Source organism: Muntiacus reevesi, chromosome X, assembly GCF_963930625.1.
Source record: "Muntiacus reevesi chromosome X, mMunRee1.1, whole genome shotgun sequence".
In the NCBI taxonomy this organism is placed as follows: domain Eukaryota; kingdom Metazoa; phylum Chordata; class Mammalia; order Artiodactyla; family Cervidae; genus Muntiacus; species Muntiacus reevesi.
The window spans coordinates 117,377,548-117,393,236 of NC_089271.1; the positions used below are offsets into that span (position 1 = coordinate 117,377,548).

General features: G+C 40.0%; 1 protein-coding gene across 2 annotated transcripts in view; it reads right to left on the bottom strand.

Annotated features, from left to right (window-relative positions):
- Positions 1 to 5,557: 5,557 nt before the first annotated feature.
- Positions 5,558 to 15,689, bottom strand: part of HPRT1 (hypoxanthine phosphoribosyltransferase 1) — a 31,594-nt gene continuing 21,462 nt past the window's right edge. For both annotated transcript variants that reach the window (XM_065915750.1, XM_065915751.1), the window contains 5 exons: positions 13,342 to 13,359; positions 10,527 to 10,609; positions 7,020 to 7,066; positions 6,789 to 6,865; positions 5,558 to 6,267 (listed from right to left, as the gene is read on the bottom strand). In XM_065915750.1, coding sequence (XP_065771822.1) covers positions 6,220 to 6,267; positions 6,789 to 6,865; positions 7,020 to 7,066; positions 10,527 to 10,609; positions 13,342 to 13,359 — 273 coding nt within the window. In that variant the 3' untranslated portion in view covers positions 5,558 to 6,219. The remainder of the gene's footprint in view (positions 6,268 to 6,788; positions 6,866 to 7,019; positions 7,067 to 10,526; positions 10,610 to 13,341; positions 13,360 to 15,689) is intronic.

Sequence of the window (15,689 nt, forward strand, 5' to 3'; positions counted from 1 at the left end):
GTTATTTTGTCTGAAGCTGCCCACGGGATCATAAAATAAGCCAGCAGAAAAATTTGAAGATCACATTAGAAGAACTCTGTAATCATCTTTGAAAATGCTTCCCAGTGCCAGAGGAAGTCAGTTTACATTCTTAAAGATCAACCATGACCTCAAAAAAGCACTTTAATGTACAAGTCATTTGGAATTATTACCTTCAATGAGCTTAATATTTTCCTCTATGCTATCAGTATATTCATTTCCACTTAAGAGCTGAGTGCCAAAGGTTAAGTGGCAGTGAATGAAGAGCCAGGTTCTGGACTAAGATTGCCTGGGTTCAAATTCCTCGGCTGCCACTTCTAGCTGTGTGATCCTGGGCAAATGATGCAGCCTCTCTGGGCTTGCATTTCTTTATATGCAAAACTGGGGTAATTAAAAAAAACCAACCCACCATCATAGGGTTTATCATAAAGATTCAAAATGCTTAGAATGGTTCTATTGCATATGGTGATAATTCAATAAAAGGTTAATAATAAATAGGGTTTGGGGGTTTTGTGTGGGTTTTTTTTTGTTGTTGTTGTTCAACCTGAACATGTTTGTTCCTTATTCTAGGTAATTCAGATACAAGTTTAAAATATTATATTTACCTTTTAACTTCCTATCATTTATTCAACAAATATTTATTGGGCACTACAATTTGGCAGGCACTGTTGTAGGGGTCTGGGATAAAGCAGTGAAAAAGACTGTCCAGGTCCTGCCCTCATGGAGCTGATGGTGTACCACCAGAGACAGCCAATAAATAGAAAAATAGGAAAAGCTCCACCCGGCAGGTGCTTGTAAGGGAACAGCTCTGCCATAAGCCCTGTGGACAAGGCCAACTGCAGTCAGACCCAAGTCTCAAATCAACACCCCGTAACCCTCCCAGGAACATGGTAAACAGCTTTGTGAGGAGCTGTCCTGAGGCTATTAGTCACCCACCTCCCAATCTTGAGGGGGCTGCCTTGGAAGGCAGTTTATGGTCCCTCTCGTTGGTTCCCAAGAGGCAAGGGACTTCCAACCTTGCACCACTGAGGGTACAGCTGAGGGCCATACGATCATTTAGTTGGAGCATGGAGCCGACTACACCACGACAGGGCAACCTAACACTGTGTCATCTGTCCTCCCTGGTTTGGTGCCATCCTGTAGGGACGGGGGATGCAGGAAGCTGACATCATGCTGGGATCTCGCCTACGCTTTGAAGTAATAAACTCTCTGCATCCACTTTGGGCTTTGTTTCCCCCTTCCCACCCCAATCGATGGCAGAATGGCAAGTCCCACCTTAGCAGCTGTGGCAGTAGTTGCCATTTAGGGACTGCCTGACCGCTTGACAGAGCTAAGGACCATGAGGAAATTAAAACAGAGATAATGGAGAGAGACTTTGAGGCTATTAGGCAGACCAGGGACAGGTCCACCAAGGTGATAGGTGAGCTCATCTGGGGGAACAGAGAAATAGGTGGAAGGGACAGCAGTGTGAAGTGAAGTGAGACAGGAGGCGGAGGATAAATGAAGTTAGAGGAGTGGGCGGGCTAATTTACCTGGGTTGGAAAGATCCCCTGGAGAAGGAAATGGCAACCCACTCCAGTATCCTTGCCTGGAAAATCTCATGGACAGAGGAGCCTGGTGGGCTGCAGTCCATGGGGTCGCTAAGAGTTGGGCACGACTGAGTGACTAACATTTACTTACTTACTTTTGCAAGTCTGAGGATAGCTTGAGTTTTCCAGCGTTAAGAAGGCAAGCGATATACAGTTGACGCTTGAACAACACAGAGATTAGAGCCGCTGACCCTCCAAGTAGTCAGAAATCCACATAGGTGTCAGTTCCACATGCAGACTCAGTGCACGGCAGAGTGTGTAGCCCTGTAGGTATTTTTTGTAACACACTGGCGTGTAAGTGGTCCATACAAGTGAACATCATTATTCAAGGGTCAACTGTAATCTGATTTGTATTTTTCCAATGACTATCATCCAAAAAAAGAGAGAAAAAAACACGTAAGAATGAAAAAAGGATGTCCCAAACTATGGCAACCCATTCCAGTATTCTTGCCTGGAGAATCCCATGGACAGAGGAGCCTGGTGGGGTCCAGTCCATGGGGTCACAGAGTTGGACACGACTGAAAGCAGGGGCCTAGCACTCTGGTAAAATATGCTCAGAGTGCTAGGAGCCTGGTGCTAGGAGCATCAAGGTGGGGAAGAGATAATCCACCCTTGTAGGAGTTTGGCTTGAACTCTGAAACCAGGAGCCACAGGAAGGATTTGAGCCCTGCACACATGTTCACACAGCTCTATCAAGAAAGACTCACTCTAGGTAAGATTTAAATTAGGATCACTTAGGCTGCTGTGTTGAGAGACTGTGTCTGTTGGTCAGGGGAAAGGGGGACAAGAATGGAAGCTGGAGTTCAAATCAAATAGAATTGGAGGTTACTGCCATAATCCACAGAAGAAATCATGGCCAATTCATCCGTGGCAGCCTTCCCTCCATGATTTTGGCAACTGAAGCTCAGAGATAGTCTCTTCTGTGAAATGTGCTTAGAATGGATAAAAATAATGTATACAAAGAATTTAGCACAGCATCTGACATATATTAAACCTATTAAATAGTAACTACTGGCTTTGCCAGTTTCATTCCTGAAGCCTCTGCACCTACCTTGAGAACTGCTCTTACAGGTTCTTGTGTCTTTAAAAAATGCAAATACAATCTTATCTCTCTCTACTTAAAAACCCTGAAGTGCCTTAGCCCTGTGGAATGCAGAAAATCTACCTTCCTGGTCACAGCCTACTGGGTGGTCCATGGTCTGGCCTTGACCTTCCTCTCCAATCTCAGGGCCTGCCTCTCTCCTGGCTCGAAGACATTGGTTTTCCTTCTCTCCGTCCAACCCCTCAGATGGTTGTTACCATCAGCTCATCTCTTCATGTGGCTGGTTTCTCTTCCATTCAGTTGCAGCTCAACCATGACCTTCCCTAACTGCCTTATCTAACATATGGCATTCACCCATCACCCACCAGTCCCTAGCACATTGCTGTTTTAGGTCCTTCACAACCTGCCACTATTGGAAATTATTTGGTTTGCTGTCCCTCTCCCCAACTAGAATGAAATCTTTGTGAAACTAGGAACCTTGCCCATCTTTCCCAGGACCTAGCATATTGCAGATGCTCAATGTATTTTGAGGATCTCAAATGCAGGGAAGGACATTACTTGATTAACTTAAGCCTAGCTAAAGACTTAAGGCACTAGCCCAGGTTATCTTTTATACATGGAATTAAAATGGGGACCTACCTATATTTACAGGTATGATTCATAGAATATTATAAGCATTCACAATATGGGAACTTATGAAGACTTTGACATAATGAATTTTCCAGGTTGCTGATGTTTTCTTCTTTAAGCACCAACATTTCCCTGGATGGTAACATTCCTAAGACAGTCTGTGTTGCCCTAGCTCCTAAAATCAAGTAAATGAAATTTCATTTTCCCTTCCTTATGAACATTCCTTATTGTAAGAGGTTGAAGTGAAAGAGCAGACCTGAGGGATTACTGAGGTGTGATATTTATGACCATCTACTCCAATCCTCAATGACTACATGGTCCTGAAACCTGCAGCTTTTTCCTTTTAAATATTCTTCCTCTACTTTGACAGGCTGTTATCCTAAAAATTACTGCTATTCCTGTCAGTATCTCCCCTCCCCTTTCTCATATATGGACTACATCTGATCTGTTGAAAGTTGGTTAAACAAATAAATCAGAAGAGGAAACATCTCTGATTTTTTATGATATTGTGCCAACAAGCAGACAAATCTCAGTTTATTCCTTACCACTTACTAGCCATGCACCTATCTTCTCAAAACATTCATTTTTTCTCAATGGCAACTCATGTTTATGGAGCACTTGCTATGCCCCAGGCTGCTGTCCTGTTACACCTGCACAATCCCATCTAACAAATCCTTACAGGAAGCCTGCAGAAGGACGCAACATCATCCCCATTAATCAGTTAAGAAATGTTTCCAAAGTTAAGTAACTCGTCACATAGCTAATAAGGAACGGTCTGTCTAACCCAGAACTCTTAGCTATTCTGCTCCTATTTGTGAAGCACTAGGTATAGCTCAGTGACAGACAAAACTTCTTGGCCTCCTTTATTTTATACATAGTAGTTTGATCCTCTGAATCTCCCCCCTCTTATCCTTCTCTCGTCTCTTCACTCTGTTTGAATAAAACGAAAATAATTCTTGCCCTCCTTTGGAGCCTACATTCTAGAAGACATGAAAGAGACAAACAGTAAGCAACAAATACAAATGTAAATTATACCTCATGTTAATAGGTTATGTCACTCAAAATTGCCAATAGGCCAACTATTTAGACCTACACAAATGGTAACTTCATATGGTTTGACATGAGAGAAGGTGGTGGGCTTCCCTGACGGTTCAGATGGTAAAGAACCTGCCTGCCATTGCAGGAGATGTAAGAGACACGGGTTTGATCCCTGGGTAAGGAAGATCCCTGGAGAAGGAAATGGCAACCTGCTCCAGTATTCTTGCCTGGAAAATCCCATGGACAGAGAAGCCTGGTGGGCTACAGTCCACGGGGTCCCAAAGAGTCAGACACAATTTAGCAACTAATACAGAGAAGGTGGCAAGTGCAACTGGAAAGAGGAGGGTGAGGCAGGTCTGCAGTGGGAGGCAGGATGCAGTGGTGAGTAGGGTGGCCTGGGACACCTGGTGGGGTGGATGCGGTGAGGAGAGGACTCGGGAGTCATCCTCTCCCTGATCTTGGATGCTATACTCACAGGGTAACACGTACCTCAGACTCACAGGTCACAAAGATCAAATGAGATAACAAAAGTGAAAATATTTTGCAAACTAGGAAGTTCTAGGACTATAACACATTATTATTCATTATCATTCAAAGTTCCCTGTGGGGAATTACAGAAAACTTTTTAAGGCACAAATATAGCTGGATGGCATACAAGGTTGCTAGTTCATACCTTACCTGGAGCAGAGAAGCAATGAAGAGTTTTGGCTTAAAACTTACCTTCCTGCTAAGGTTTTGTTGTTGTTCTTTAGTCAATAGAGTATTCTCTACCCAAAGAAGGTAGCAGTCTATGTTTGAAAAACTACGGAAGTGAAGGTGAAGTTGTGACTGAAACAATTTAACAGAGTTACAAAAGAGAGAGCCAAGTTATTTTATATTATCTTATTTTTGGTTGCCCCTCTCAGTTTGTGGGATCTTTCTTCCATGACCAGGGATCGAACTTGGGCCCTTGGCAGTGGAAGTGCAGAGTCCTAACCACTAGACTGCCAGAGAATTCCCTGAGCCGTGTTATTTTAGCATAGGATAATATAATAAACTATATACTATGTGTCTAAAATGTAAAGCCTCTGAAGAAGGTCTAGCTCCACCAAGCCATTTTAATAGATAATCATTATTTGCTGTGTTTGGTAAAGATTACAATTAAACTATCTACTAAAATTTAACAGACAAGGAAAAGGTAGCCAACGGAAAACTAAACTAGGTTAATTTGTAGAGAAATGACAGGTATGCATAATTTCCTTTAAAGAGACAGCTTTTATTTGAAGGATTTTTACACTGAAGAATTGAAAAAGTGGTAGGTTTTTGGAACTTACTGACCTGTATTGAAAAGGAACTGTTGACAAAGATTCACCAGAAATAATCTGAACAAGCAAGAAAATATAGTTAATACTACTGAAACCTACTAAAAAAGTTCCAGGACATACGGTTTCTCTGACATAACAATACCTCTAAGTGCTGTCATGGATACGAAACTGACTGCTTGCTACTTTTCTAAACACACAGTGATATAGTTAACAATATTCAATCACTTCTGCTCTTTCCTGAATATATAAAAATTAAAATACCAATTAAAAAACTAATATATTCCTCTCTTTAAATGTTTCTTACAGATACAATTTCCATATTTTCAGTCAATAGTGGTATGGTTTAAGAGATATTTCATTCACAAGTCAAACAACGATCTACCCAAAGGGAGCTGATAGTCTTTAGGCTCATAGTGCAAATGAAGAGTTCGGGAATGCAGCAACTGACATTTCTAAAATACAAAACAGATCAAATTCTTAGGAGATACATGCAATAAGCTCTACTAAGCAGCTGGCCACAGAACGAGAACATCGGATCATGTCACTGGTGATTTCAATGGGACACCAGGTATTTCCAAACTCAACTCGAACTCTCATCTTAGGCTTTGTATTTTGCTTTTCCAGTTTCGCTAATGACACACACATGCTATAAAATAAAAATTGAGAAATTTACATTAGAAAAGTATCATCTGAAGTGAAAGGCAAGAACAATATTTGGCATATCTTCTATGAATAGTTTATGCTGCGGGGGTTTTAGTGAAACCAACAGAGGTCTGTGTGCCTTCCCCATCTTCCTCACCCATGCTCACAAATGCATTCTCCAGATTCCTGCCTCCAGAGGAGGAGGTGGGTATTTGAAGGAGAGTGACTTAAGAGACTGAAACTAGTTCCTTTCTTTCTTATGACCACATCCATCATCTGAAATAATAATGGGACGGTTATTGTATATTAAAGCTGTTCAACTGTTGAGCCAGCAAGAAGTGTCACCCTCTCCTGGCCAAGTTCCAGCTCTAGGACGTCTGTACTTGACTACAGCTTTATGTGACTAATGGGAACCATCAGTCTGTTCGAATTATGAGGTGCTGGAAGGAGAAAACAAGTCTTCCCTTTTGTAAATTTTTATATGGGTTCTGAAAACTGAGAGTGAAGAAAAGAAGCATTACTTACATTCAAGTCCCTGAAGTATTCATTATAGTCAAGGGCATATCCCACAACAAACTTGTCTGGAATTTCAAATCCAACAACTAAAAAGAACCATAATTCATCATTCAGATAGAGAAAACATCACTTTCAAATCTAATATGTGTAAACATTCTCTAAAGTAACTCTAAACCATTTCATATAAAACTTGTTTGGGTTAAAGATGGTTAAATGATTGACGAAAAGTAATTCACTTACAGTCTGGTCTATATCCAACACTTCGAGGGGTCCTTTTCACCAGCAAGCTGTTAATTATAAAATGTGACATGTGATACATGGAGACACCAGAGGGCATTACAGAAGAGAACATGTGTGTTCTGCAACATGGTTTCATCTGCCGTTTAGCATGCTATGGTCGGTTTTCACAAACTCAAAGAAAGACTGTGAAATGGACAGCAACATCACAGGGCTCCCTGGGCAGGGGCAGCAATGAGTTCCCACTACTGATGGGGCCCTTGACTGATCTCCACCTGGGACAGAAGGGACTGTTCTGAGAGCTGCCCCCTGACTACCCACATGCCCATCAAAGGGCAGCTCATTGGGAGGATGAATGGGTGGGGAATGCCAATGAGCAAAGATAAGATAAAGACTCTTAGTCCCAAATCCACAGAAAACAATCCCTAAGCCACAAATAAGTGGCTTACAAAGAGGCACTTTAGCAAAAAAAAAAACTACCACACTAAAAGAGTTGGTATTTACTTTGGAGAGCAGAAACTGCTGGTAGGATGCGGCAACTCTACAAAAGCTAATTTCATAACCCAAATGCTGCCTGCAGAATTTTTTCAGCTGTTAAAAAAAAACCTGTAATAGTGCTTTGAAAGTCTTTACATATGATAAGGACACTCCCAATAAAACTCAAGGTTTCACACCTTCAGAGATAAGTATATTAAAAGGGCTGGAAAGGACCATTGAATCAACTGGGCACCTTAAAAAATATGTAACAGAACTCAGATACCCAAGCCATACCCCTCACCAATTATATCTGAAGCTCAGGGGAAGGGACTTTTAAGTTCTCAGGTGAGGGACTTCCTTGGTGGTTCAATGGCTGGGACTTCCTGCTCCAAATACAGGGTGGCCGGGTTTGATCTCTGGTCAGGGAACTGGATCCTATGCATCAGAGCTGGGAGTTCACAATGCTACAACTCATGATTCCACATGCTGCAGCTGGGGATCAAGGATCCCAAGTGCCATGGCTAGGACCTGGGGCAGCCAAATAAATAAATTAAATTAATAATTATTAAAGAAAAACTCTCAGGTGATTACAATGTGCAGCCTAAGTTGAGAAGCACTAGCCTAAGCCTTAGCCTCCAAGAGATCATAGTCTAGTAAGTCCTTCGTGATTCTCCTTCCAGTAATGAGAGGAGACACTTGGACTCGGTTTTCATTTAGAAAGAAAATAACAAATCGATCACAGCAAAACCCCTTCTATCTACCTGAACTCATTCAGGAACAGTCCAGAAAAAGGTATCATTAAACTCAGTGCAAGCTGTACTAAGAGCTCAGGGGAACTCAGCACCTTATGTTCCTTTGGATCTGAATGAAATAATTGGAAGTTACCAAAAAATGCACAGGGAGGGTGCCTGAGTCCTTTCTCCAGTTTCCTCCAATGAACAATTCACATAATGTAGCACATTACCACAACCGGGACATGGACATTGGTGGACTGACCTTGTCCAGATTTCACCAGCTTTACCTGCTCATATTTATATATATGTAGTTCTAGGCAATTGTATCACATGTGTGGATTCCTGTAACCACCACCACAATCAGGATACAGAACTTTCCATCACACATGGCTTTCTCTTGCTACCTCTTTATAGTCACCTCTAAACATCACCTCCTAACCCTTGCCAAACACTAATCTGTTCTCCATTTCTATCACTTCGTCACTTTAAGAGGTTGTATAAATGGAATTATACAGTATGTACCTTTTTTAAGGTTGGCTTTTATTGAACAGTTCCTTGATCCTCCTCCAAGTCATTGTGTGGATTGGTAGCTTGTTCCTTTTTAGGGCTGAGTAGGATTCCATGGTAGGGTGGACCACAGTTTAACCAGTCACCTACCAAAGGACATTTTCGTTCTTTCCAGTTTGGGGCTATTACAAATGCAGCTGCCATGAACATCCACACATGGGTTTTTGTGTGGATGCAAGTTCGCATTTCTCTGGGAAAAAAGCCCAGTGTACAGCTGTTGGAAGTTGTATGGCAGATACAGGTTTAGTTTCTTAAGAAACTGCCAAACTGTTTCCCAAAGTGGCTGCAGCATTTGACATGCCTCTCAGTTAATAGTTTTTTAATTTCACTTTAACTTTGAAGTTAAAAAGCTTTCTAGTCATTCTTAACCCTGCTCTGAATAAAAACAATAAGCGTTATGTTTCCTCTCTTTATGCATAAAGCACAGATACACATACACTACACAAACAAATACACAATATATCCGTGATGTTAAAATGTAATGGCAAGGAAGAGATTAAGAAAAAAAAGGTTGAAAAACAACTGACTTGGGTCAAGTCCATCACTAAGAAATGACCTAGGTATTCTTTGAATACTTCGCATCTCCAGCAACAGGAAATACCTCTCTCATGAGGCAGTCTTTCTCAGTTTCTCAGCATATTCCAGTAAAGAGGCACAAAAGAATATCTGAGAAGTACATACCATAGTAGGTTGACATTTAAAACCCTAAAAGCATGTAGAGAAATAAGCAAGTGCACTGATTGGTTTACAGCAAATTGCTGAGAGCACTAGAATGCATCATTTCTACACTTTCATCATGCCTGTCCCAAATTCTGATGATAAATTTGCACCAGCTATCAGAAAAGCCCCAAAGGACAAACTGCAGACATATGACTCAGTGGAAGGCTTACTCTGATTCAAATATGTTCAACAGATACTTTGTTCCTTTAAGAGAGGTTTATAAAAACCAGGTAATCATTTAGGGGAAAAAAGGCAGATTGCTATCTGACCCCTACATAAAAATTGCAGATTGGTCAAATTAAAAAAAAAATAATAATAAGGAAAAAAAAATCCACACAGGAATATCAGTCAACAAAACACTTAAAATAGTACAGCATAAACTCAGCCAGGTTTCTAGGTTCAAATCTCACCCTTACAGTGATCCAGCTCTGTGCTTTTTGGACTAACAACTGATCTCAGGAGTTGTCGGGCGGGGGGGCGGGTGATGAAACCATAATTAGGGATAAAATAAACACAGGAAGAATAAAGCAAAAGCCAGACAGCATAGGTAGGACCAGGAGGTGAGGCTGATTCAGAAGAAAGGAAGCAGGCACTGTCCACTTTCAATGTAGTCACAAAACAAGATGCAATACACAGGACCACTCCATCAATCAATTGCAGGAGTTAAGGAGCTTCAGGGCCTACCCTTTCCCACCACCTTCTAACTTGTCTTTAGGATCCTTGGTCTCAATTTTGCTAAGTGGCCCCAAATCCTCTGCCATGCTATCCTGGACAAGTTGGTATCATTATTATATTGTTGAAAAACCAAACATTAATAACATAAGACAACAAGGCAACTGCAATGAAAGTCTTTAAAACGTGACGAATGATTTATAAGAACGTTTACTGAATCCTATTTGAGATTATATTACTTTTTGAAGATAAAACTAGAGTTGAGAAAATTTACCCTTACAAAGAAGCAAGTACTCTTTTTTCAAATGAAGTAGCTTATGTCAAAATGTTATATACATACCTCGCAACCTTGACCATCTTTGGTTTATGCTTCTTGACCAAGGAAAGCAAAGTTTGCATTGTCTTCCCAGTGTCAATTATGTCCTTTAAAAACAAAGAAAAGATATTTAAATGGCAAAAAAAACCATCACAGCTTTAAATTCAGTCATTACACAAACACACACCAAAAAAACAAAATCCCATGTATAACTGGAATAATGCCATTTTTTTCAGTGCAGTTATTCTCACAATTCATACTGAGATATTCTGGAATCTGAAAATCAGTTGGCTCTCAGCAAGCAGTAGGAATGCCAGTCCTCAGGGCTGGATTTTATAGGCACCAAGAGGTCAATGACAGCTAGTTTAAATATATATGCAAGTATGTACACACATATTTTATTAGAGAGTTGTGGTACTGCCATTCATTATAAGAGATTAGATATTTTTTCATAAATTCAAGATGAGGATGCTCTCCTTCCAACTCTTAGACGCAGGTGGTTAAAAGACCACACTGAGAAACACTGTTTTATATCATCTTAAAAGTATTCAAGAGACTTCCCTGGTGGTCCAGTGGCTAAGACTCCACATTCCCAATGCAGGGGCCCGGGTTCCATCCCTGGTGAGGGAACTAGATCCTGCATGCCACAACTTAAGATCCCTCACGCCACCACTAAGACCAGGTACAGCCAAGTAAATAAAGACTAAAGTATCCAAAATATTAAGATTTTACCATATAGAATGACTTTACATGAAAGTGAATTTTATCTATTTAGTCAAAAGTAGGACATTATTCAAAAGAAACCCATCTCTAATTGGGAAAATATTTCTTCAACCATAACCCTAATGTTCTTCAGTGAAAATATTCTCTACAGATGGTCTAAAGCAGTGCTCACAAAATGAAGCTGTAAGTCATCAGAAACACCAGGGCTGGGGATTCGTGAAAAATACAGATTTCTGGGCTGTGGTAGACAGACTGTGACTCCCGCCTCCTAGTGGACACATCGAGAATAATCCCCTGCTCCCTGAGTGTGAGCAGGACTTGTGAAATGATGGAGTAGTCTTTAGGTTGTGCTACACAAAATGGCTGGAGCAGCCTGGAGAGAGATTCGGCTGGTTTTAAAGAAGTTAACTGCCATGTGAGAGGGCCATGTGCCAGGACATGAGGACAGCCTAGCAAAAAAATGGGGCTCCCAGTCTCGCAACGACAGGAACTCGGTTGTGCCAACGATGGGAATGAATTTGGAAGAAAGTACCAGAGTACCATGAACCACAGGTGAGATCAGAGTCCTAGCCTTGATTCAGCCTGATAAGACCTGGGGCCGAGGACTCAGCTACCCTGAACTCAGGCTCCTGATCCCCGAACCCTGAGATAATAAGTGTGTGCTGTTTTAAGCTGCTTAGTTTGTAGTAATTTCTTAAGTGGCATTACCCTAGACAAAATGAATCAATCTGAAGTGGAATTAGTGAATCTGCATTTTAAAAAAGCAACCAGTTCCCAGGGATACTCATGTACACAAACCCTTTGGAAAGAGCCTTACTTGTTTATTTTTTTAATCTATAAGCTAAAATCTAAGAAACCTGATAACAATGAAAAAATGAATTAGGGGTTACTGGCAGCTCAGATGGTAAAGAATCTGCCTGTAATGTGGGAGGCCTGGGTTCGACCCTTGGGTCGGGAAGATCCCCTGGAGAAAGAAATGGCAACCCACTCCAGTATTCTTGCCAGGAGAATCCCCATGGACTGTAGCCCACCAGGCTCCTCTGTCCATGGGGCTGCAAAGAGTCGGACACACCTGAGCAACTGAGCACGTGCTGCTCTTAAGCCTTACACCATTTCACGTAAAACAGTGAGAATTTTTTCTATATAGTACTTTGATGAGTCATTTGGCAGTAACAGTCAAATTGAAAATGTACAAATTCTACAACCAAGTCATCCCACTTCTAAGTGCCTGCAACCAAAGGAAACTCAAACACATGCACATGGGACATCACAAAAGGATGCTCTTAGCAATCCTGTGGAAGTAGGAAAAATTGGAAGCAAACTCCCTATTTGTAGGGCAACAAATAGGTTGATTCATACACTGCAATGTTATGATGGATTTTAAGGTCAAGTAACTCTATATGTCTCAACATGAATGACCTCAAAACCAATTCTGAGTGAGAAAAATAAGTTGCAAGAGAGAACATATAGAGACTATGGGCTTCCCTCATAGCTCAGTTGGTAAAGAATCCGCCTGCAATGAAGGAGATCCCGGTTTGATTCCTGGGTCTGGAAGATCCACTGGAGAAGGGATAGGCTATCCACTCCAGTATTCTTGGGCTTCCCTTGTGGCTCAGCTGATAAAGAATCCACCTGCAATGTGGGAGACCTGGGTTCGATCCCTGGGTCGAGAAGATCCCCTGGAGAAGGTAAAGGTTACCCAATCCAGTATTCTGGCCTGGAGAATTTCATAGACTGTACAGTCCATGGGGTCACAAAGAGTCGGACACAACTGAGTGACTTTCACATGTAAATTATCAAAAGATATGCTGTGTATATGATTATATATAAGCAACAGAAGCATAAAAACATGGATGGGAATGATATATATAACTTTAAAAGAAATTTTTAAATTCCAAGCCAAAAAGAGAGGGGTAAAATATATACCATGTTTCCACTATCCAATTTAACTTAAAAATAAATGACTATATACTTCTTACAAACAATTTCATTCCCTATAACACAAGCCCATTACTAAAACTGATGAAAAGGAATTTCTTTCCCTAGGTTACCTTTAGGACTGCGTATACCAAGTTAGAAAATCATAAACACCAAATTAAAAATATGTCAAACTTACTTCAACAATCAAGACATTCTGGAAGAAAAAGAGAAATGAAAATCAGTACAGTGAATCAGACAGTGTTTCCAATTATAGTTTAAGTCACATCATAACAAACTCTAAGGATTTCTCCCAATTCTTGTTTTAACCTACTTTATCAAACCCTGATTTAAACAAATGGGCCATCTGTTGAGATTTGGAACTCTTTAATATAAAATTTTCACTGCAATGGAATTTTTAAAATAAAATTTGACCCATATGTTCAATTTTTTAAAAGAGTTTCCATTACTTAAACAGAATAACCTTGGGCAAGGTGAAAAATTTCTCTGGGCCTCAGTTTCCCATGTAGAAATACACTAATGTGTATTCTAACTCTAACATTCAAAAACTATAATTTGTACAGTAACTCCAAAATCATGCATTTAACTTACCATATGGAATCCTATTAAAACCCCCATTTTCTTGGTAGGCTGAAATTGACCTGCATGTGCTCATATTCTTGGACTAAACTAAAAAGAGATACCAAAGCTTCCTGTTACCATAAACCCTTATCTCAATTTCTACCTCTCAGAATTTTATAGCTGAAAGAACCCTTAGAGGAAATACTGCCTTAACTGTCTAAGGTAGAGAAGAGTCCTATCTAGTCTTGAGAATGAGGCAGCATTTCACATACTGATTATAATCAGTCATAAGAAGATTCATGTTATATTATTTATTTGTAGTTCTCATTTCTGTCACATACCTATAGCATCAGGTATGATGTTCTCTATACTTTTCTAAGTCAGTGGTTATCAAGGGAGGTTTGAAAGAAACATTAGAAATTTTTTAAACCTCATCTTATTTAATCTATAATTTTATAATTACATGTATTTTATAATGTACATTATATTATTACAATAGTTCATATACAATACTCTCTTCCTCATATAACAACTAATTTCTTTCTTCTCAAAAGATACTGTAACCTAAATCTTTAGGAAAACTGAATACACAGTTGACCCTTGAACGACAAGGAGGCGAGGGACACCAACCTTCCACACACTTGAAAACCATGTATACTTTTACAGTCGGCCCTCCATATCCACAGTTCCTCCATATTCACAGATTCAACCAACTACAGATTGTGTAGTAGTATAGTATGGATTGATGGAAAAAAATGCACATATGAGTGGACTCACACAGTTCAAACCCATGTTGTTCAAGGGCCAACTCCAATCAATTAATGAACCAATAATTGTTTCACCACCCACCATGTGGTTTTCTCAGCATTTTTCCTAGCCCAGCTAGCACATCTGAAGGATAATATTTTCCCATCAGTAACTCTGGCTCACTGATGTGGCAATCAGAACCATGGGATGGAGTTATAGTTTGAAAACAGCATTGAATTATGAGACAGAGAAACTGGAGTCTAGTCTTGGCTCTAATACTAAGTAGCTGCAAATGCTTGTCTAAATCATAATCAAAGACTTTTAGTACTATGAGACAGTTTACACAAATCAAAGTCTAGAGAGAGTAAATATTTGCCACACAAAATTATAGTATCCAGAGTATGGTATCATTACTGTTTAAAAAATAAAAGAATGAGAATTGCTACCATTATTGAGAGTTTATTTTATATCAAATAGCTACCTCTTTACTTAATAAATGAAAAAAAATGAGGCTCAGAGGTCAAATGATTTGCTTAAAGTTATAAAAATAGTCAAGTGGATAGACTTGAAGAGAGGTTTTCAGGGTTCAAAGCCCATATTCTCAGCTACTAACTGGAAAAAAAGGGAAAACTACTCATAGAGACAAATTGAAATAGAAAGTCTAAATAATCTATAATCTCACCACTAAGAAATGACTTCACCCAACTTCTGCATCTTGACTTTTTTCCACAATAAATGAGCTTGCTCTAAGTTATTTCAGAAGCGAAGAACTTATAAGATCACAGAGCTATACAGTGGAACAGCCATTAGGTGGGAAAGGCAAGGTCAAATGGAATCAGAAAGCTTTGAAGGCTAGGTCCCTTCCAGCACTAAAAACTGATTCTAGGAGTAACGGCTTCAAATGACTTCTAAATATGGACAAAGCATGCTGAAAGGGAAGGAGGATATGCCTGGCAGAAAGGGAGAAGAGTCAACAGATTACAATTTCTCCTTTGAAGTTTTCAAAAGATGTTGAGGAAGACAACATTAGTTTGGCATGACCCTGATATGGGACCATAGGATTTGACACAAGTGTCGTATCTTAAAATTGCCTTACAGATACTCAGTCATGTAAGTAAGCTATAAACATTAAAATCTAAAAACCAGAGGAATAAAAGAGCTTTGGAGCTAGATAGACCTAAATTTAAATTCAAGTTCTATCATTCGCCAGCTTCTCTG